This window comes from Microcebus murinus, chromosome 12 (genome assembly GCF_040939455.1).
Source record: "Microcebus murinus isolate Inina chromosome 12, M.murinus_Inina_mat1.0, whole genome shotgun sequence".
Lineage (NCBI taxonomy): Eukaryota > Metazoa > Chordata > Mammalia > Primates > Cheirogaleidae > Microcebus > Microcebus murinus.
In genome coordinates this window covers 86,386,024-86,410,333 of record NC_134115.1, presented here as the reverse complement: position 1 = coordinate 86,410,333, position 24,310 = coordinate 86,386,024, and the positions used below count along the sequence as shown (strand labels likewise).

Genomic DNA, 24,310 nt, shown 5'->3' with positions numbered 1-24,310 from the left:
TATTGCTTCCAGAATTTGTGTCTACCTCTTTGGCATATAAAATATCCATTAAGAAAAAAACTTAGGTCCAGATTCAAAAGAAGACAGGATGAAATTTTCATTCATCTATTAAATACTGAAACCTTTTATATAAACTTTAAAAAAGGGGATGTGTTTCTAAAGTAGGCTAGAAATGAGAACCACTCTCAGTCATGGTCACTTACAGAATTATTTGCATTGTGTTTGTTTTTGTTTCTATCATCTCCTTCACGTATGGGGACCATGCCTTTACACACCCCTAGCTCCCTGTCCAGTACCTAGCATGTGGCAAGAGCATGATAAATGAATTTTTCATTTCACACAGTTAAATTAAAACTAAGAGGTGTCATCTAATCAGAAGACTAAAAATATTTAGTCTTCTAGTATTAAACATTTCTTTTTAAGTTCAAAATTATAGGCAACAAAGAATAAGATTTTTAAAATTTTGAGCTTTATCTTTTCCATTTGAAATCATGGTGGATTATATTAATACTTTTAAAAGAAATATACAAAACTATATGACATAAAAAAGAGAAAAAGGGCTGGGCGAGGTGGCTCATGCCTGTAATCCTAGCACTCTGGGAGGCCCAGGTATGCGGATCATTTGAGTTCAGGAGTTTAAGACCAGCCTGAGTAACAGTGAGATCCTGTCTCTACCAAAAATAGAAAAAAAATTAGCCGGGCATGGTGGCACATGCCTGTAGTCCCAACTACTCGGGAGGCTGAGGCAGAAGGATTGCTTGAGCCCAGGAGTTTGAGGTTGCTGTGAGCTAGGCTGATGCCACAGCACTTTAGTCCAGGCAACAAAGTGAGACTGTCTCAAAAAAAGAATTGAATTTTAAAGAAGAAATTTTGATTCCAGATAGAAGAAAGGGAAATGCTTTGTTGGAAAAAATAGTATTAAACAGGCCTTGAAGAATGGGGAGGTTCCCAGGTTGAGCAAACTATATTAGAATCCTTTAAAAAGGTGAGGAGGGGCCAGGCGCTGTGGCTCACGCCTGTAATCCTAGCTCTTGGGAGGCCGAGGCGGGCGGATTGCTCGAGGTCAGGAGTTCAAAACCAGCCTGAGCAAGAGCGAGACCCGTCTCTACTATAAATAGAAAGAAATTAATTGGCCAACTGATATATATATAAAAAATTAGCCGGGCATGGTGGCACATGCCTGTAGTCCCAGCTACTCGGGAGGCTAAGGCAGAAGGATCGCTCGAGCCCAGGAGTTTGAGGTTGCTGTGAGCTAGGCTGATGCCACGGCACTCACTCTAGCCTGGACAACAAAGCGAGACTCTGTCTCAAAAAAAAAAAAAAAAAAACAAGGTGAGGAGGTCCAAAAATATGATACTTTTAATTAATAAACTGGGAATGAAGACAATGGGACTACTTAACAATAATTTTAAAAGAATTGTCTAAAAAGGCATGAAATCGCTATTATTATTTTAAAAATAGCTCTTATCAAAAGTATACAGAGGTTGGGCACGGTGGCTCATACCTGTAACTCAAAAAAAAAAAAAAAGGACACTGCTCCAGAAAAGATATACAAATGTCCAATAAGCACGTGAAAAGATGTTCAACATCATTTGTCATCAGGAAAATGCAAATCACAACCACAATGAGATACCACTTCACACCCATTAGAATGGCTATAATCAAAAAGACACGTAAAAGCCAGACATGGTGGCTCATGCCTGTAATCCTAGCACTGGCTATAATCGTAGCACTCCAGGAGGCTGACCCAGAAGGATCTCTTGAGCTCAGGAGTTTGAAACCAGCCTAAGAGTGAGATCCCATCTCTACTAAAAATAGAAAACTTAGCTGGGCATGGTGGCCTGCACCTGCAGTCCCAGCTACTTGGGAGACTGAGGCAGGACGCCTCAGCCTAGTAGTTTGAGGTTGTAGTAAGCTATGATGATGCCACTGCACTCTAGCCCAGGTAACAGAGCCAGATCCTTTCTCAAAAATAAATAAATAAATAACAAGTGTTGGTGAAAGAATAGTAAAATTGGAACTCTCAAACTTCGCTGGTGGGTATGTAAAACGGTGTAGCTGCTTCGGAAAGCAGTTCCTGAAAAAGTTAAATACAAAGTTCCATATAACCCAGCAATTACTTCTTGGTATATACCCAAGAGAACTGAAAACACACATTAAAAAACAAAAAGAACATATTCTTTCAATCTGTGAACATAGTATATCTTTCCATTTATTTATGCCTTCTTTGATTTCTTTCATCAGGGTTTTATAGTTTTCAACATACAGATCTGAAACATATTTTGTTAGATTTATACCTAAGTATTTCATAGTATTTTTATGGTTCTACTGTAAATGGTACTATTTTAAATCTCAATTTCTAACTGTTAATTACCAGTATATAGAAATACAATTGACTTTTGTAAATTGATCTTATATCCTAAGACCTTGCTAAATCATGTGGAATTCTCCTCATCATAGAGTTGCTACTTTATTTGTGAAGCTAAGAATTATGATATTCACGTTCACAAAGAAACTAAAATAGTAAATCTGTTAAAATGTCAATTCTTACCAAACTGATCTAGAGATTCAATGCAATTCCAATCAAAATCCCAAAAGGATTTTTTTTTTTTTTTGAGACAGAGTAGTCTCACTCTGTTGCCCAGGCTAGAGTGCCATGGCGTCAGCCTAGCTCACAGCAACCTCAAACTCCTGGGCTCAAGCAATCCTTCTGCCTCAGCCTCCCGAGTAGCTGGCACTACAGGCATGCGCCAGGCTAAATGCGCTAGGCTAATTTTTTCTACATATTTTTAGTTGGCCAATTAATTTCTTTCTATTTTTTAGTAGAGACGGGATCTCGCTCTTGCTCAGGCTGGTTTTGAACGCCTGACCTTGAGTGATCCACCCACCTCGGCCTCCCAGAGTCAAAAGGATTTTTTAAAACAGAAATCAATAAGCTGATTCTAAAATTTATATGGAAAAGCAAATGCACCAAAATAATTATGAAAAAGAACAAAGTTATAGTTTATAACATACAGATCTGGAGCATGTTTTGCTAGATTTATACCTAAGTATTGTATAAATACTCAGGTACAAAGTTGGAAGAATCACAATACCTGATTTCCAGTCTTACTTCAAAGCTACAGTAATTAAGACAAGAGTGGGTACTAGTGAAAGCTTACATATAGATCAATGGAACAGAATATAGTCTAGTAACAGAAATACCCATAGGTGGCCAACTGAGTTTCAACAAAGATACAAAGACAGTTTAATGGAAAAAAGATAGTCTTTTCAATGTGGTGCTGGAACAACTGGACATTCACATACAAAAGAAAAAAGTAAACCTTGATCACACCTCATATAATACATACAAATTAACTCAAAATGGGTCAAAAACTAAATGTAAAGCCTAAAACTACAAAATTCCTAGAAGAAAACTTACGAGAAAATTTTTGTGAACTTGGGTTAGACAAAATTTCTTAGGATACCAAAAACTCAATCCATAAAAAAAAAATTGATAAACTGTACTTCCTCAAAGTTAAGAAGTCCTTGCTCTTTGAAAAACAGTGTTAAGAGAATGAAAAAACAAGCCACAGATTGAGAAAATATCTGCAAATCACATATCTGGTAGAGGATTTGCACCCAGAATATACAAAGACTTCTCAAAACTCTATAATAGGCCAGGTGCGGTGGCTCATGCCTGTAATCCTAGCACTCTGGGAGGCAGAGGCGGAAGGATTGCTAGAGGTCAGGAGTTCAAAACCAGCCTGAGCAAGACCGAGACCCCCGTCTCTACTATAAATAGAAATAAATTAATTGACCAACTAATATATATAGAAAAAATTAGCCGGGCATGGTGGCGCATGCCTGTATTCTCAGCTACTCGGGAGGCTGAGGCAGCAGGATTGCTTGAGCCCAGGAGTTTGAGGTTGCTGTGAGCTAGGCTGATGCCATGGCACTCACTCTAGCTTGGGCAACAAAGTGAGACTTTGTCTCAAAAAAAAAAAAACAAAAACAAAACTCTGTAATAAAACACAACCCAATTTAAAACATGCAAAAGATTTGGACACTTCACCAAAGAAGATATACAGGAAAACTTAGGAAAAAAATGCTCAACAAATGCAAATTAAAACCATGAAATAACAGTACCTATCAGAATGGCTAAAATACCAAGTGCTGACAAGAATGAGAATTCTCATGCACTGCTACTAGGAATGCAAAATAATATTGTCACCTTGGAAAACAGTTTGATAATTTCTTATGAAGTTAAATATACACTTATCACATAACCCATTAATCCTACTCATAGGTATTTATATAGTCAAACGGTATGTTCACACAAAAACCTGTGTTTGAATGTTTATAGAAGCTTCATTTATAATTGCCCTAAACTGGAAACAACTCAAAAGTCCTTCAGTTGGGGGACGGGGTAAACAAACTGTAGTATATCCATACAACACAATAGTAGTCAATAATGTAAGGGAATAAACTGCAGATATACACAACATGAATAAATCCCACATGCATTATGCTACGTGAAAGAAGTCATTTAAAAAGCTACATACTGTATGATTCAATTGATAAAACATTCTGGAAAAGACGAAATCACAGGGAGAGAAAATAGTTCAGTGGTTGCCAGGGGCTGGGGATAGGAGGAGAGACTGACTACAAAGGGGCAGCACAAGGAAATCTGCGGGAGTAGCAGCACTGTTCTGTATTTTGATTATGGTGGTAGTTACGTGACTGCATGTAATGGCTGCATTTGGTAAACTGTTCACTAAAAAGGGAGAATTTTACTGTATGCAAACTTTAATTTAAAAACTGGAAAAAATACAACATGTATTTAATATAGTTCAAAACCATATCTGTTATCTGCATGCTAACCAAAGGTCTCTAACATTTTAAAAAGTATAAGAATGGGCCGGGCACTGTGGCTCACGCCTGTAATCCTAGCTCTTGGGAGGCCGAGGCGGGCGGATTGCTCGAGGTCAGGAGTTCAAAACCAGCCTGAGCAAGAGCGAGACCCCGTCTCTACTATAAATAGAAAGAAATTAATTGGCCAACTGATATATATTTAAAAAATTAGCCGGGCATGGTGGCGCATGCCTGTAGTCCCAGCTACTCGGGAGGCTGAGGCAGAAGGATCACTCAAGCCCAGGAGTTTGAGGTTGCTGTGAGCTAGGCTGACGCCACGGCACTCACTCTAGCCTGGACAACAAAGTGAGACTCTGTCTCAAAAAAAAAAAAAAAAAAAAAAAAAAAAAGTATAAGAATGAATGGGGAGGCCGGGCGAGGTGGCTCACGCCTGTAATCCTAGCACTCTGGGAGGCTGAGGCGGAAGGATTGCTCAAGGTCAGGGGTTGGAAACCAGCCTGAGCAAGAGCAAGGCCCCATCTCTACTATAAATAGAAATAAATTAATTGGCCAACTAATATATATAGAAAAAATTAGCCAGACATGGTGGCATATGCCTGTAGTCCCAGCTACTCGAGAGGCTGAGGCAGGAGGATTGCTTGAGCCCAGGAGTTTGAGGTTGCTGTGAGCTAGGCTGATGCCATGGCACTCACTCTAGCCTGGGCAACAAAGTGAGACTCTGTCTCAAAAAAGAAAAAAAAAAGAATGAATGGGGAGGCCCAGGCAGGAGGATTATTGAGGCCAGGAGTTCAAGACCAGCTTCAGCAAGAGACCCCTGTCTCTACAAAAAATAGAAAAATTAGCTAGGGGGCGGGGGAGCTGGGCGGTAACAAGTGCCTGTAGTCCCAGATACTGGGGAGGCTGAAGCAAGAAGATCCCTGGAGCTCAGGAGTTTGAGGTTGTGGTGAGCTATGATGATGATGATGCCACTACACTCTAGCTAGCCTGAGCAACAGAATAAGACTCTGTCTCAAAAAAAAAAAAAAAAGAAAAAAATGAAGAATGAAAATTGCTTCAATCTAGGTGACCTCTCATGAATCATGAATCATGGCCCCAATCTGACAAAGATATGTATTTAACCCACAAATTAAAACTACATTCTTTTCTAAAAGAAATGTGATTCTCATAAAAGAACATGAAGAGAAATTGGTAATGTCTAGGAAATAAGAAAAACATAGTACATCTTGGAATTCTGACATCTTTGTAAACACACTGACAAAATTTCAGTGAACGGGGTAAACTCTGGACTACAATATGGATTTACATAATAGAAATATCAGATATTAGCATATATAGTTGCCAGGAAAAAATGCAATTCTCCTTTCTCTTACAACCTCCTGGCAAAATAGAGAGCAGAAAACTACATTTTATAGAGGAAAAAAATACCAGAGTCAAAAGTAAAAAAATAAGTAGAACAGGAAACAAGTTGAGGTCTGGCTACAAATTTGTCCATATATTCCTCAATTTGATTCTTCCATTTTCTAATTCATTTGTACCTTCTTCAAGGACTTTATCCAATACTCCACTTTCTCCCCCAAAACCACGGCTTCAAGGGACAGAGGAAGTCTCTCTCTTTGCCAAATCCCCTAATACTTTTACTGACTTCTATGGATCTTTTCATAATAATATCTACCTAATTTACTATGTGCCAAGAACAGAGCTAAATGCTGTATCTGCATCATCTCATTTAATACTCATAAAACTCCACAAGATAGGTGCTATTATTACTCATTTTGCAAATGAAGACATTGAAGCACAAAAAGATACGATTAACTGTCAAAGTCACACAGCTAGTAAAGAGTCAGATTTTTATCCCAGGTAGTCTAATTCCAGAGCCCTTCCTCTTAATTTTTCTACTTTATACTTTTCATTCGTTTAACATTAATGGAGTGCTGGGCACTAATTCATGCACTGAAGATAGACATGTGAATATAACAAGGTCCTATTCTACCCTGAAGAAACTTATAATCTAGATGGTCAAGACCAACACAAATAAGTGCAATACACTGAGTATGCCCTAAGTGTGTTTGGAGAAATGACAGGGAAAACTTTCTCTATGTTTGTCACGACAGCATGCAAGTAGCCTCATGTTTTACTTATCTCTGTATCCTTATAGTTCCTAGCAGGCTCTGAACAAATGTTTGTTGAATGAACAGCTAAAGTTAACCCACTTCCTCTTATTTTGCTGTACCTGTAGCTACTCACCACTTAATAAACTCAACACAGAAAGGATAAGGAGCCCCAAACTACATTTATCTTGCTCTTCTTCATATCCTTAGTAATATTCATTCATTCAACAAATATTTATCATGTGGACTATGAGCCAGCCACTGTTCTTAGTACCAGACCATGTCAGATAAACACCCTGCTCTCATGGAAGTAACATTCAAGTGGATTAAACAATCAACTACCAAAAAGAGAAAAAGAAACTGAACAAGATAATTTTAATTGCTAAGAAGAAAATAAACATTTTCATTTATCATGAAAATATATGATAAATAGTGACTATGGGTTGTTAATTCACACTGGGAAGGCCCATTGTGAAGGTGACATTTAAACTGGTGCAGAGAAGTTAAAAAACATCTTTACTTTTATTTTGTAAAGAAAAAAGCAAAGATAGAAACTCCATCCAAAATTAGGAGCCAGAATTGATCTGGCTCTGACAAGGACTGCAATGATATTTTCTCCCAAAATTTATACCCAACTTAATGTTATAGGAATAGAAAATTGTTCACATATTCACCAATTTTATGTAATATTAGTTTGGTTTTATTTTTGTATACAGTGGGCTTTGCTTTATTTCAGAAAATAAATTTTGGCCATACTGTATATTAATTTTTTTAAACCTTTACGAATAGATAGGTGAGGGGGATTAAGGAGCAACCTGCATGAATAAGGGTCCTGACAAAAGAATGCAAAAACTTGATTTAACATTTGAGGGTTTGATCTTCAATATGTGGTATTTAAATATAATATTTTAAAGAATGTAACATGTAACATTCCATTTCATATTTCAAAACCCTTCAAAAGGGTATTATAAACAAATGGTATATAGAGAACAATGAAGAAAGTTGGTTTTTTTTCTAGTCTTGCAAAGAAATGAACACCAGGTTTTAAAATATTAATTAACACTGACTTTGGCAAGTCATTTAACTGCTCCAAGTCTCCACTTCTTTCCCGGGGGTAAGATGAGGGTGCTGACATAGAAGGATCCCTATGGGTCCTCCCAGCTCTATCTAAACACTTCAATTCTCCATAGAAAACAGAGGGTACAAGTATCCTAACCTTTACTGCAGGGAGGAAATGGTTGTCTATGGGTTTGGATGAAAAGCAAAACATGAATGGATTTTAAAAAATGGGTGATGGTGGGTGCCGGCTGCAGCAGAGTGAGGGATGATGTTGGGTAATATTCAGAAAACATCTTCTTCAAGTTCTAAAAAAAAAAAAAATCGATGATATGAAGAAAAATAGTGCCTCTTCAATATTTATAACAAAAATTGTGTAAGGATTGTTGTCTGTGGCTTTTCCAGCAATGGGTAAGGCAGGTGAGTACTTTTTAAAAATTATTTATTTGGGGAGAAGGGTGTAATAAATTATTTATTTAGAGTTCAGTTTTTACAATAATTTTTCTTCTGATGCAATAGGTCAAGTAAAGTTGTACAAAAAGATTCCTCAGTAGGAATATTTCCTATATATCAATGAAAAGAATGGGAAGGAGAAACAAAACAATTCTGATCCTCAAAATAATGACTGTTCACAGCCAAAAGCATCGAGAGGAAACAGTAAGAGAGCATGAGCTATAATCGGAAAGAATCATTGGAAAGGAAACTGTAAATTTCCACCATTTTTATTTTTTCTTTCTTATTGTCTCCTACAGAGATGAGCCCAGTTTTAATTTTCTCTTAATCCAAAAAGAGTTAACAAAAGCCACAAAAATCCTTACACATATTTTTGTTATGAAGAAACAGCCAAAATATTAAAGAGCCACTATTTTTCTTCACATGTCACCCATCTTTTTTAGAACTGAGGAAGCCGTTTTCCAAATATTACCCAACATCAGCCACCACTTGGCCCCCGACACCTACCATCACCCATTTTTTAAAATCCATTCATGTTATGCCTTTCATCCAAACCCATAAACAACCATTTCCCCCCTGCAGCATCTGTCTGAGCCGCCCGAAACGGTGCTCCAGGCGGGCTGAGTCCGGCAAACAGCGAGACTGCAGACTGCGGTGCTGGGCAGGGCCGCCCCGCCAGCTGACACCCAGGCTTCCCTCATCTCCCGAGCGATCTAAGAGGGCTCAGGACCCCGAGGAGACCCCGCCCTTGAGGCCGAGCCCCGGGAAGGGGAGGGGTGAGGCGGCCTGAGCCGCGCGGAGCTAAGCCTCAGGAAAACAGGCGTCCCCGCCCCGGCCGCTCCCAGGTAGGTCTCCGCAGCCCGGACCGCGGCTCGGCGCCCCGCGCGGGGAGGGCGGGGAGGAGGACGCGGCCGGGATTTCGCTCGTCACGACTCCCGAAGGAGGGTGGGGAGGAAGGAGGGGCTGGAGAAGGAAAAAGGAGCGGAGTGAGGGAGCTCAGGGAATAAAGGCAGCACGGGAGGGGAGAGGGGAAATGGGGGCGAAGGCTACGAGGGTGCCGGAGAACGGGGGTGCAGGGAAGGGGGATGGCTGCAGGGGGTAAAGGCGGGGTGAAGGGGCGGGGACGGGGTGCGGGAGGCAGAGGGGGTGGAAGAGGGGTTGGGGGATGGGGTGAAGCGGGAGGGATGGGGAGCAGGGGAGAGAAACGGGGGAGAAGAGGAGGGAGGGATGGAGTGAGTGATGGACGTGAAAGGGGATGGAGGTAAAAAGGGAATGGAGGGATGGCGATGGAGGAAGACTTGGTGAAGGAGGAGGGGCGGGATGAGGGGAAGGGTGAAAGGTGAGGGGTGGGGGAAAGGAGCCCGCGGAAAGCGGACAGCGGAGGGGAGCGGGCCAGGCCGCCAGGAGGGACTTCCCCCCAGGGAGGGCGGCGCCTGAATAACGGGACCCTGCAGGCCAGGGGCCTCCGGCCGAGGGAAGGGGGCGAACAGCCGGCTGCGGAGGCCGGGGCGCTGCGGGCAGGTACCGCGCCGGGCTCGCCTGGGCAGCCGCAGCCCCCGCCTGACGGAGGGACCCCACCGCACTTACTCTCCCCGACCACGGCTTTGAGGCCAATGGGGGCCATGGCGCTGCGCGAGTCTCCGGGCTCCGACCCTCCTCACGCGACGCCCGCGGACACCACCGCCTCCTCAGGTCGGCGCGCTCGGCTGGCTGCAGCTCACCGCCCCGCAGCCGCTCTCGGGACCGACTGACGCGCGAGCTCGGCGCGGGGGCGCGGCGCGAGCCAGAGCGAGGCTGCCAGCCGCCGGAGCGCGCGGGGGCGGGGCCGGCCGGGGGCGGGGCCTCGTGCCAGTCGTTAGCGTCACCCGCGCGCCTGCGCCAATCGCACTGTGGCCCGGGGGCCTCGGCCCCGCCCTCTGGGATGCGGCCGGGCGCGAGGCGGCCCCTGGCTGGTGCGGGAGCCTCTCCCTCCTCCTCACCTCAGGCGCCGCGCGCGTTCGGTGCGCAGGGTCCTAAAGTCCCCTCAGTTGCCAGCTCAACACCCGAGTCCCTGGCCACAGGCTGCTGACACGCTCCGTCTTCTTGAAACCCGTCTTTCCTCTTCTTGGGAGCCTTCCATTTTTCCTCTGCCCACAGAAGGAGCTCGCAAGCTAGATCTCTCACTAGTAGTACCCACCCCCAGCCACAACCTCACCTGGGGTACATCGACACCATCTCTTATCTCTCCAGGTACCTGGATCCATAGATCTACCATTCACTGAGCTCTCACTGTGCCTCTAAGTCCGTGCCTTACAGGCATCATCTTATTAAATTGTCACAATAACTGGGTATTGGTTTTAATCTTCATTTTTCAGATCAAAAAACTGAGGCTCAGAGATACTGGAAAAAGCACTAGACTTGTGGCAGGCCGTGTGTCATTGATTAGCTAATATTTTTTATTCTCCCACTACTACGGGTAAGCCACTATTCTGGGCACTGGAGGTATAACTGTGTACAAGACAGATTCTGATCCTGATCTTGGGATGCTCAGAGTCTAGAAGTTTCTACATCACAAATCTGATAGGAATATACTGTGGAACGGACTCTGATCTCAGTATCTCCTTCCTGGAGTTCACATTTACCAAAGTGGTCCCAGGTTAGTTTTCACCAGACTCTGTTGATGGGAGATGTTGTTATTGGAATAGGGGGCAGGGCTTGCTTTTGGTGTCAGAGAAAAACAAACAAGTTAATCAAATTAAAAATCACAAAGTACAGGAGAGCTAGTAGTAATAAAACCAATGAATACTCATTAAATGATTGGAACAGCTCTGTGAGCTCGGTTCTTTTCTTCATATTAAGAAATGTACTCATGCTTCCTGAGGAATGTAGGTTAAAAATAAATTAAAAAAAATAAAATAAAAAAAAGAAATGGGCCGGGCGCTGTGGCTCACGCCTGTAATCCTAGCTCTTGGGAGGCCGAGGCGGGCGGATTGCTCAAGGTCAGGAGTTCAAAACCAGCCTGAGCAAGAGCGAGACCCCGTCTCTACTATAAATAGAAAAAAATTAATTGGCCAACTGATATATATATAAAAAATTAGCCGGGCATGGTGGCGCATGCCTGTAGTCCCAGCTACTCGGGAGGCTGAGGCAGAAGGATCACTCGAGCCCAGGAGTTTGAGGTTGCTGTGAGCTAGGACGCCACGGCACTCACTCTAGCCTGGGCAACAAAGCGAGACTCTGTCTCAAAAAAAAAAAAAAAAAAAAAAAAAAAAAGAAATGTACTCAGACTTTTGGGGGGAGGGGGGGAAATGGGCATTTATTGAAACCTTAAAATCTGTACCCCCATAATATGCCAAAATAAAAAAAAAAAAAAACATCATAAGCTAGGTTGAGAAAAAAAAAAAAAGAAATGTAATAGGCTGGGTGTGGTGGCTCATGCCTGTAATCCTAGCACTCTGGGACACCAAGATGGGAGGATCGCTCAAGGTCAGGAGTTCGAGACCAGCCTGACCAAGAGGGAGACCTGGTCTCTACTAAAAATAGAAAAGAAATTAATTGGCCAAATAAAAATATATAGAAAAAATTAGCCAGGCATGGTGGCACATGCCTGTAGTCCCAGCTACTCAGGAGGCTGAGGCAGAAGGATTGCTTGAGCCTAGGAGTTTGAGGTTGCTGTGAGCTAGACTGATGCCACGGCACTCACTCTAGCCTGGGTAACAAAGTGAGACTCTGTCTCCCAAAAAAATAAAATGAAATAAGAAATGTAATAATGTACAGATGAGGAAATTGAGATTCAGAGACAATAAGTGCTTTGTTAGTGACAAAGGAAAGATCCAGTTCTAGAATCTGAATTCTGAACCATTGGTTTATACTGAGCAACAAGAAAAGAAGCTGAGGACTAAGGAGGAATTTTCCAAAGTCACAGCATTGAATGGTGGCTGATTCAGGACAAGAGGCCACATGACTTGACCATCTTCTCACCCCTACCCTGATCTACCCCAATAGAATCTTCATATATCTTCACAGATAGAGAAAGAGTTAATTTGTCATCTCTTCATATCTCAGCCCTACCTTTTGCCTGGGAAACATTGATAGGCTCTGGGTGCACTTGGAGCAGGAGGAGATAATGTGTCAAGGGGGAGGGGTATCTAGGATGCACTCCTGATGCCACATGCTCCCTCCTTCGCCAGCTGGCACATGTCAGCAGAGTCCATGGCTTCTGCATCTGCCATGAAAATATAAATTAGAAGCTGGAAAATTCCTTAGTGCTAAGGGGTAGGGATGGCCAAGGCTCCTATTATCATTCATACAGTCAGTGCATGGTTGACAAGGGTTTAAGAGTGCAGTAAGACAGAGACTACAGCCCTCAAGAAGCTGGTATCTAGCTGAGGAGACAGTGAGGACTCAAGGAGTCACACACACACGTTGAGTTAGTGATCTGACAAGTGCTGAAGCAGACACAGCGGTGGTTGTGAGAGTGGATAATGGAGCACCTGGCCCAGGGGACCAGCTGGGATGCAGTCTGAGCAGGCTTCGGACCAGTAAAAAGCTGGCAAGAGGGGACTGGGAGAGTGTCTAGGCAGATATTCAGTAAGTGCAAAAACTCAGTGGCAGAAAGAAGTTTGGCTCTTCCAGGAACAGAGAGCAGCCAGTGTGATAGGGAGGAAGAAGCCTGCCGGGTAGGGTAGGAGGGAGGACCCCTCAGGGGTAGGCCTTGCTGCAGGGCTCCAGGACTTCTGAGTGGCCTTGGATCTATGTGCAGGGACCTTCTTAAATGTCAAAGCAAATAAAATATAGCAGCTTCTTATTTTCTTCAGAAGGAAGGCCCAAAAAAGAAATCCTTTCCTGTAGACGTGTAACTGAGATGTTCAAAAATCAGAAGGGATGTTAAATGGGATGGTTGAAAGAGCAAGTGGGAGACAGACTGTGAAACTCACCTAGGAACCCCTGACTCTGGAGTGTCGGGTTGGAATCACCCTGGATATGGATCCAAGACTTGGTTGAAGATCTCTTGACATCTCTGAGCCTTGGTTTCCCCATTTGTGAAACGAGAACAAATAAAACCTCCAGGCCTCTCCAGTAGCCTGACTCTGAGGAGCTAGCGAGATGACCTACACAAAAGGGTGAAATCCTCCCTCAGCCATCACATGGTACCCTTTGCTCTGTGTTCCTTATTTGCATTTACTGAGAGTTTGATACATGCCAGGCACAAGGCAAAGAGCTCTCATGAATTTTCACTGGATTCTCACTACAGCCCTATGAGGAGGATGCTATTATTATCCCCATTTTCCTGGGACATAGGGAGGTCAAGTCACTTGTCCAAGATCACATGGCTCTAAGCACTGACCTGAGACTCACACTCTGACTTCCTAATGCCCAGGGGAGAACATCCTGCGCCCCGGTCACAGGCCCAGTGCCTTGACCTAAGGAGAGGCTTTGGCTTTGCGGCCGGCTCATTGGGAGCGTATCAGCAATGAGAACCCAAATCCTTTGGGACTTTAGGCCCAGACAGGTCCAAGGCCCGCCGGCGGGGACCAGCGCCGCCCCAGGATGCGCAGGGCTGGCTTACAGCCAGAGCCGGCCGGCGCGCAGGTGCGCCCGGAGCTGCGCATGCGCGGCCTGCGGCCTCTGCAGAGCCGGAGCCGGCTGCCTGGAGGGGGGCGGGGGGGCGTAGGTGGGAAGAGTCCTGCGGTTTACGCGCGGGTCACGTGGCTGCGGGGAGCGCGCCAGGTGGGGGAATCGCTGCAGATGCCAGCGGGGAGAGGCTAGGGATGAGTGCAGATTGAGAGGCAGCGACCTGGGGGGACCGAGGTCGAGACACACTAACCAGAAATAGCGGTGGAGCGGACCAGAGGGAGCGAAACAGCCAGGTGCGGTGGCCTCCACAGAACCAGCTGAGTCCTCCACACACCTGGGTCTGTCAGAGAGCCCTGGGGCCAGAGTCTGGGCCGCTTCTCTGACCCTCGGGCTTGCACCTACCTCCCTTCTGCCTTTGAGCTGCATCATCAGCTCCTGTTTCCCGTGTTCATCCCCACCCCCTCCTTCTGGCCGCTGAGCCATTTGATTCGGAGCAATTTCTAAAGAATTCAACGAGATAGTATTTATAAGGTATTTTACCCGGGACTGGAACCTGGTAAGGATCCAGTGAATGTTAGCTATTAATATCGTTGTTAAAAATGACACACCATGAGGCTGAATTAAATCAGTGCTAAATAAATATGTATGAGTTATGGAGAGTTCAGTCCATGCCTTGCTTATTTGCTGCTAGATTCACTGGCAGAGAATGAACAAGTAATTTTATCTACTGTTGTCACCCCCTACCCATACTCACCCACCCAAATGCCACCCCACCCCCACCCCCACCACCTCAGGCACAAAAGAGCAGCTGGGCTTGGCATGCTTGAGTTTGGGACATGCTTGCCCTCAAGAGTGAGTTAACAGTGTTTTTTTGTTTGAGGGCAGGATGAAATATCAAAAAGGCTTTGTTTTCAAAAGCCTAGGCCAGGGTCTCAAGCTCAAAGGACTTCAGGGTCCAGGCAGAGGTAACACTACAGATGTGGCCAACCAAAGAGTGCATGACTTGCCCAGAGGGGCAGTCCTTGCTCAGCTCCAGCCAGTGGTTTACATGCAGCAACTTGGGTCTAGATTGCAGAAATTATTTGACATCTCCCAATGTTTAAATGTTGCTATGGGATTTTTTTAAATGTTAATAACATCACATTGGCCAAACAAAACACATCTGAGGGCCACATTTGTCCTCCAGACTCCCTGCATGCAAACTCTGGAGAACTGGAATACTTTCTCCCAGAGGGGAAGGTTGGAGTCCCCTAAGGGTGAGAAGGAGGACCAGGTTCCCAGAAAAGCATTGATGTCCCCACTCATATAGAGCCCCATTGGGCAGGCCTTGGGACTGTGGTGTGGTGATGGGCATGCCCGGGCACCAAGCACCAGAACTTTTCCCTTCAGCCTCTGGAGCCACAGGAGAGATCCTGCTGCTCAGCCTGGCTCCGGGGCAGCAGATATAGCCAGTAAGGCCAGCTGCTTTTGCATGGACCACTGAGTACTATAGTGGAAGCCTCTGAGAGCAGCTGATGTGGGCAGTTCCATTTGGCCTGGACTGTGTAAGCCCCACAGTCCTGGTACAAACCCAGGGACAAGGAGGAGCCACAAAAAAAAATGCCAGATATTAGAAGTCTCAGTGACTCTCAGCCAATGGGGGCTTAAAGCTGGTGTCATCTGATTTTAAAAAAACAAAGAAATATGGGAATCCTAGCATTCTGGGAGGCCGAGGTAGGAAGATTGCTTGAGGTCAGGAGTTCTAGACAAGCCTGAGCAAGAGCGAGACCCCACCTCCACTAAAAATACTAAAAACAGAAAAAATTAGCCAGGCATGGCGGCACGTGCCTGTAGTCCCAGGTACTCTGGAGGCTGAGACAGGAGGATCACTTGAGCCCAGGAGTTGGGGGTTGCTGTGAGCTATGATGACGCCATGGCACTCTAGGCCGGGCAACAGAGCATGACTCTGTCTCAAAAAACAAACAAATAGGCTGGGCACGGTGGTTCACGCCTGTAATCCTAGCACTCTGGGAGGCCGAGGTGGGCGGATTGCTCGAGGTCAGTAGTTTGAAAACAGCCTGAGCAAGAGCGAGACCCTGTCTCTACTATAAATAGAAAGAAATTAATTGGCCAACTAATATATATATAGAAAAAATTTGCCAGGCATGGTGGCGCATGCCTATAGTCCCAGCTACTCGGAAGGCTGAGGCAGGAGGATTGCTTGAGCCCAGGAGTTTGAGGTTGCTGTGAGCTAGGCTGATGCCACAGCACTCACTCTAGCCTGGGCAACAAAGTGAGACTCTGTCTCAAAAAAATAAATAAATAAATAAATAAATAAATAAATAAGACTACTATCTGGAAGTAGTTCACAATCTCAACATTAGTCTATACTACATTCCGTTCTATGACATGATATCTGTAAAACTGAGTTTTCAGCAGTTAATGTGATAAAAACTAATAACTCATGAAAATCAATGTGGAACAGCTAATGAGAGTATTAGTATCTGATGTGATTCCAAGGTTTAAGAAAGTGCACATATCCCATTAAGTAATGTGGTGTCTTAGTCCATTTCGTGCTGCTATAACAGAATACCACAGACTGGGTAATTTATAAAGAACAAAAATTTCTCACAGTTCTGGAGACTGGGAAGTCCATGATCAAGGTGCTGGCATCTGGTAAGAGCCTTCCTGCTGCATCATCCCATGCAGAAGGGCAAAGAGAGGGGGAGAGAGAGAGGGAAGGAGGAGGAGGAAACAGAATAGTTAAGTTTTGGGCCTAGGAGTGCTATGAAAAAATTACAGAGACCCAAAGGCTGCCATGTTTGAGTACCACTCACATAGACAAAGTGTGACATGGTGGCATTTAGCAATATTTATTGAGCACCTACTATGTGCCGGGCACTATCTTGGGCACTGGGTCTGGTGATCAGGATCACATGGGTGGAGGTAGTTTCCATTTCAAGAAGAGGAACAGGGAAGGCTTCATTGAGAAACTGTTGGATATGAATTCAATGTCAGGAGCAAAGTCAGGAGGATCCAGGCATCTTTTCAGTACATAGGATGTGGATGGTGCCAGGAATGGTGGCTGAGATGACCCGAGGGCTGGAGAATGTGGAGAGTAGTGGTCATATGAAGGACCCCAGGAAACACTGCAGAGTAAGGCTGAGCAGAGGGAGTGGAGGCCAGAAGAAAAATGGCCACAGAGGTAGGGGGTGGGCCATGAGTCTAGGAAGATGGGATCACTGACTGCACCTTGTACCCCAGACCTCTGATAAATAAATGGAAAATGCCAGTGGATGTGGCAGTGGAAAGGTCACTGGTGACGTGGACAAAAGTCAGAGTGCAGACAGGTGCCGATTAGCTCAGAGAGGAGGGAACCCATTCTCCAAACTTCCCAAAATGTGGGCTGCTCCTACTGCAGGAAAGACCACAGAAAAGAAAAGGAAGGCTAGAGGAACTGCAGGGGATTGGTGCCAAAGAAGTGTAAAGAAAAAATAGGAGGAAATCTCTCCTCTTTTTAAAAAAGAAACATTAAAAAACACAGAAAAGTAATAATGTGAATGTACTCCTTCCCAAGAATAAGAACTGTTAATGTTTTCCTATTTTTTGCTTCAGAATTTTTTTAGAAAAATAGATCTGACCAGGCACGGTTGGCTCATGCACGTAATCCCAGAACTTTGGGAGGCCAAGGCAGGAGGATGTCTGGAGCCCAGCAGTGTGAGGCTGCCGTGAACTCTGATTGCACCACTGCACTTCTGGTGAGAGGGTGAGACCCTATCTCTTAAAGGAAACAAAAGAAAAAGAGAGAGAGAGAGAGTAAAATAGGTCTGATTATGTAAGGCAGATTCTTCTTCCTCCTGAAACCCCACTAAAACAATAGCAAGGTAATTAGAAAATGTTTAAATCCACCAGGACACAAAGGACAAAAAAGGGGCAATGGGAGATCAGAGACAGTAACAAAACTGTACTAATGGGGAATGAAGGGTGGAGCCAGACACCAAGGATTGGTAAAGACAAGAGACAGTCAGACCACCAGACCCCTCCCCCATGCGCACAGCCAGGCGACTCCCCATCCCCAGTGGAATGCAAATGAGGATGATGATAGCGGTGATGACGTCAGTGAGCACGTATGGGGCACACTGTGTGCCAAGTGCCATACCACGCTTTTTATACATATGGACTCACTTCCACCTCACACTCACCCTGTGAGGTAGTTGCTATTATATTATTCCCATTTTACAGATGAGGAAACCAAGCCAATTTTCCAGGGTCACATAGCCAACAAGTGACAGGACCAGGGTTTAGACCCTGGCATGCGGGAGGAGAAGATGGAAGTAGAAAGCAGTGCCCTGTGTTTGGGACTTTGTTCTTCTCTCCCTGAGCAACCATGGAAGGTTTTCAAATATAGAAGTGACATTTATTTATTTATCTGTTTAACATTCAATAAATCTTCCACACGCGCCTGCCGTGAGCACTCTGCCCACACCGAGCACTCCAGGCTGAACACACAGATATAATCGCTGCCCTGGGGGACTCCGTCTGGCAGGGCAGAGCACGCTGCCAGGGCAGCGACAGCAGATCAGGGAGGCCCTGAGAGGAGCATCAGCCCTGGGGATCTGGAAAGCACTCCTGGGGAGAGGCAAAGCAGAAACCTAAAGGCTGAGCTAGAATTCACTGGGCCAAGGAGGGAAGAAGGAGGCAGATTATATTCTGAACAGAGGCAACGGCATGGGAGAAGGTGGCCTGGTGACCCCGTGACCCATCTGGCATGCTCACATTGACACAGTTCACCTGGCAGCTGAGAGGAGACCCTCCCTTGAGTCAGAGCTGAAGGGGCAGGGTCGGGAGGCCCCCGGAAGGCTGGTGCCGCAGTTCAGGCTGGAGACTGTGGGGTCTTCGCCAGGGGGCAAGGAGGGAAGGCACCAAACATAAGCCAGAGGAATAAAAGTAAAAGGGAACACCTGCCACACTTCCTGTGCACTCTTCCCTGCCAGGTGCTTCATGCAAAATCTCTCTCTCTCTCTCTCTCTCTCTCAATCTCTCTCCCCCCACCCCATTTTTTTTTAAGAGATGATGCCTCACTGTTGCCCAGGCTGATCTCAAACTCCTGGCCTCAAATGGTGCTCCCACCTCAGCCTCCCGAGTAGCTGAGACTGCAGGCAAGCAGCACTGCATCCAGCAGCACAATTTCTCATGATTTCTATCCATTTTACAGATGAGGAAACTGAGACATCACACACCCTGGGCACATAGTCAATTCCCAGTCAAACCAGGAGTAGAACCGGGTGTGCCTGAGCCTGAAGCTTAGACTCCTTACCACACAGCTCTGTTGCCTGTCCAGATTTCAGAGCCACTGGGAGCCAGACACAAAAGTATACACTGTGAGTCCGTGCATATAAAGTTTCAAGAACAGTCTAATCTATCATGAAAGAAATCAGAATAATGATCACCTCGTGGGGGTGGAGAGTGAAAAGTACTGACTGGGCAGGGAGACCAGTTGCTCTGGGAATGTTCTCTGTCTTGATCTGGGTGGTGGTAACATGGCTCATGTTTATGCAAAAGTTCATGGAGCGGCTGACTTAAGAATTATCTAGTTGGCCAGGCGCAGTGGCTCACGCCTGTAATCCTAGCACTCTGGGAGGCCGAGGCAGGAGGATTGCTCGAGGTCAGGAGTTCGAAACCAGCCTGAGCAAGAGTGAGACCCTGTCTCTACTAAAAAATAGATAGAAATTAATTGGCCAACTAAAACTATACATAGAAAAAATTAGCCAGGCATGGTGGTGCATGTCTGTAGGCCCAGCTACTCGGGAGGGCAGAAGGATTGCTTGAGCCCAGGAGTTTGAGGTTGCTGTGAGCTAGGCTGACACCATGGTACTCTAGCGCGGGAAACAGTCTCAAAAAAAAAAAAAAAGCTGAAATAAAATAAATAAATAAAGTGAAACTGAAAGCCATTTTGGATGATGATTATAATTATATATGGAAGTATATGATATGTCAGGTACTGTCATAAGTGCTATGCATGTTATCATTTTATTTAACCTTTACAGTGGCCTTCAGGAGGTAAATGTTATCATGTCCATTTTACAGATGAGAAAACTAAGGTTTTAAGAATTCAGGGACTTGCTTGGGTCACACAGAAAGTGGCTTGACCAGAATTCTAACCCAGATTTGTCTGAGCCCAAGAGTCTACACTTTTGCCACCACCTGCTCCCACCTCTCCCAGAGTGGCGAACTTAGATTACAGAGGATGAGGGAGCAGAAACCAGAGGTCCCTTCCAAGGCCATTTGCCTAATTTTGTATTTGTAGTTTTGTTTCGTTTTTCTTAAAGAGAGCCTCCCAAATTGTTGAAGCTTCAGGCCTCACAAAACCTGGATCTTCCCTGGCTTCATGGGTGGCTGGGAAGATGGGTGGCTCATCTTTAGATGCAAGAAGCATCATGTTGGAGTAAGATAAGTACTTAGCAATATCCTCTCTCCAGCTCACAACAGGGTGTCCTGGGCATCCTCATCACACATCCCCCCACCACCCCACCCCAGCACCAGTGTCCTGTAAAGAAGACCCCAAAAAGCTCTCAGTAGGCTGAGAAAAGCAGGGGCACCACCCCAACTCAACACTAAACACAGTCGATTTTTCTGCCATACACACACACACACAGCTTCCTGCCTCCTCTCCTCTCCCTGCCCTTCCTCCTCCCTCTGTTTTGTCTACTGTCTTCCCACCATGCTCTTCCCCACTCAGCCCACAGAGTCAGGTCCTGACCCTTCCCCACCCCTGTGCAGACCGGGCAGGACTCTTAGCTCTGGGGGAGCCAGCAGTCCAGTGCTCCGGGGCTGGCCCTGCCTCGTGTGTGACTGTGGAGGGTCACTTCTTCCCTATGGACATCAACTTTCCCATTTCTTACAAATGACCTGGGCCTGGGACTCCTCGTCCTGAATCACACCGGGTGTCTCTACCATGTTTCCCCTAAAATAATACCTACCCATAAAATAAGTCCCAGCAGGATTTCTAAGCATTCGCGCAATAGAAGCCCTACCCCGAAAATAAGACGTAGTGCTGGGCGTGGCTACGCAGCAGCGTATCTGCACAACCCATGCATTTCCTCAAGGAGCGGTAAAGAAAACGAGCAGCCCTTCTCATCTGCCCCATCGTGACAGCTACTATCCCAGAGGTGACCGGAAAGGTGCGGGCAGCCCCACCAACAAGGTCAGCTCCCCCTGTCAGGTCCCAGCCATCCTGTGCGAGTTGCACAGGATGAGGCTTTGAGGGGAAAATGACACATGCCCTGAAAATAAGCCCTAGGGTGTCTTCTTGAGAAAAAAGAAATGTAATGCCCTGTCTTATTTTGGGGGCCCATCTCCGGAGGTATCTCAGGTGCCTGTCATTGGGTGAGCAAGGGATTCAGGCTTTGGGTCCCTGGTCTGGCTGTCCATAGGCTCAGGGCTCATGGCCCAGACCTTTGGGGCATCCCCATGTGGAGTCCTGTGTGGGGCTCCCTCCCCCGTACAGGGGGACTCCCCTATTCTGATACTGTCTGAACCCCGAATCCCCTCCCTTCCTTCCAGGCTGCGACCCTTCCCCAGCTGTCCATACGTCCTCTTTGAACATATCATAGCCACAGCCTGGGTACATAGAGGAGCTGTTTGGGCAGATATTTAACATACAAAACAAAAATAGCAGTTATTTTGCTGAATGACCCCTACCAATCTGAAGACATCTGTTTGCGACATCCCACTCTGGAGTCTAAAAACGCCTGCCGCCTTCCCAGGCAACAGCACAGCCACCCAGGAGCTATTTCGGCGCGTTTATGAGTTCTCTGCCCTGTTTCACAGGAAAGGCTACAAACATACCCCCACGCTCCATCTTCCTGCTGCCGCCCATGGAGGAGGAGGACATTGCATTGCATTCTGCATTCCAGGCTACAGCTTGCCCTTTTCCCCTTGGTGTTTTCTCCAGTTGCATTTTTTTTTTTTTTTTTTTTTTTTTTTTTTTTTTTGAGACAGAGTCTCGATTTGTTGCCCAGGCTAGAGTGAGTGCCGTGGCGTCAGCCTAGCTCACAGCAACCTCAAACTCCTGGGCTCGAGCGATCCTTCTGTCTCAGCCTCCCGAGTAGCTGGGACTACAGGCATGCGCCACCATGCCCGGCTAATTTTTTATATATATATCAGTTGGCCAATTAGTTTCTTTCTATTTATAGTAGAGACGGGGTCTCGCTCTTGCTCAGGCTGGTTTTGAACTCCTGACCTTGAGCAATCCGCCCGCCTCGGCCTCCCAGAGAGCTAGGATTACAGGCGTGAGCCACCGCGCCCGGCCTCCAGTTGCATTTTTTAAAACCAGACTTCATGCTAAAAGAGTGTGTGTCTCCTTCCTCGTGAGGCAGGGTCAAGTCTTCTGGTCTTCTGACATTGCTATTGCTATGCTCTTGTCATTCCTTTTTTTTTTTTGAGACAGAGTCTCATTCTATTGTCCTGGGTAGAGTGCGGTGGCATCATCATAGCTGGCTGAAATCTCAAACTCCTGAGCTCAAGCAATCCTCCTGCCTCAGCCTCCCCAGTACCTGGGACTACAGATGCACCCTATGCCTCCTGGCTAAAATTTTTTTCTGTTTTTAGTAGAGACAGAAAGGATCTCACTCTTGCTCAGGCTGGTCTCAAACTTCTGAGCTCAAGCAACCCTCCCACCTCAGCCTCCCAGAGTACTTAGATTACAGGAGTTAGCCACCAGCCCAGCCTCTTCCTCATTCCTAATTCCTAGGGTTTCCACTCTGACTACAGCAGAGAAATTCTAGAATGATGTAACTGGACCACAACAGGGTTGGGTTCTATGTACTTTTCTCCTCACTTTTTATTACACAATATCTTTGTGGTTAAAAATATCCCAAAAAGGAAATGAAAAGAATTCTTCATACTAAACCCATGGGACACAGTTAAAGCTGTACTCAGATGAAAATTGATAGCCTTAAACATTTTTTAAAATTTGTGTTTTGAGACAGGGTCTTGCTCTGTTGCCCAGCTAGAGTGCAGTGGTGTCATCATAGCTCACTGCAACTCAAACTCCTGGGCTCCAATAATCCTCCTGTCTCAGCCTCCCAAAATGTTGAGATTATGTGCTTGAGCACTGTGACCAGCCTTATATACTTTTATTATTAATAAAAGATCAAAAATACACATACCAAATATTCAACCAGGAAATGAGAAAAACAGCAATAACGCTGGTTGAGGTGGCTCACGCCTGTAATCTAGCACTCTGGGAGGCCGAGGCAGGAGGATCATTTGAGCTTAGGAGTTTGAGACCAGCCTGACCAAGAGCGAGACCTCGTCTCTATTAAAAATAGAAAAAAAATTAGCTGGGCAGAACAGTGTGCGCCTATAGTCCCAGCTACTCAGGAGGCTTAGGCAAGAGGATCGTTTGAGGTTGCTGTGAGCTGTGATGACGCTATGGCACTCTATCTAGAGTGACAGAATGAGACTCTGTCTCAAAACAAAATAAATAAATAAATAAATAAAAACAGCAATAAAAGAAAAGAAGAGTGAAGAAGTAAAATGAAGCTTGACATTAATGCAATACTGAAAGAATAAGTAAAATGTATTTGAAAAGGCAAATAAAACAGTAAATTTTAACTAAAGGCAAATCTGAGGAAAGAAAGCAAAGAGAGAAAGCAAAAATCGGCAGTATTAGGAAAGGGAAAGGCCATGTAAACACAGATATGGGTCTGGCGCCACTGCCTGTAATCCTAGCACTCTGGGAGGCTGAGGCGGGTGGATCACTCCAGGTCAGGAGTTCGAAACCAGCCTGAGCAAGAGCAAGACCCCATCTCTACTATAAATAAAAAGAAATTAATCGGCCAACTAAGATATATATAGAAAAAATTAGCCGGGCATGGTGGTACATGCCTGTAGTCCCAGCTACTCGGGAGGCTGAGGTAGTAGGATTGCTTGAGCCCAGGAGATTGAGGTTGCTGTGAGCCAGGCTGATGCCACGGCACTCACTCTAGCCTGGGCAACAAAGCGAGACTCTGTCTCAAAAAACAAAACAAAAAAAAACCAAAAAACACACAGATATGGATGTTATGGAAGCAATTATAAAAAATTTTATGGTAACACATTGTAATAACAAAAGGATGTAGATGTTTGTCTAGAAAAATATAAACTATAAATAAAAAATGTAAAGTACCAAAATTGGCCTATGAAGTAGAAAACTTCAGCAGACTAAGGAGACTAATAACCATGGAAGAAATCAGAAAGATAATTAAAGGGGTAAAAACCTACCTAACAGGTACAATGGATGCTATTCCAGTGATGGGCAC

General features: G+C 45.3%; 1 protein-coding gene across 2 annotated transcripts in view; it reads right to left on the bottom strand.

Annotated features, from left to right (window-relative positions):
* The window catches only part of STXBP1 (syntaxin binding protein 1), a 72,505-nt gene extending 62,237 nt beyond the window's left edge, over positions 1-10,268 (bottom strand). The window contains exon 1 of one of the 2 annotated variants that reach the window (XM_012771993.2): positions 10,059-10,268. In XM_012771993.2, coding sequence (XP_012627447.1) covers positions 10,059-10,095 — 37 coding nt within the window. In that variant the 5' untranslated portion in view covers positions 10,096-10,268. The remainder of the gene's footprint in view (positions 1-10,058) is intronic. The other variant, XM_012771994.2, reaches the window with a different exon arrangement.
* Between the last annotated feature and the right edge of the window lie 14,042 nt (positions 10,269-24,310).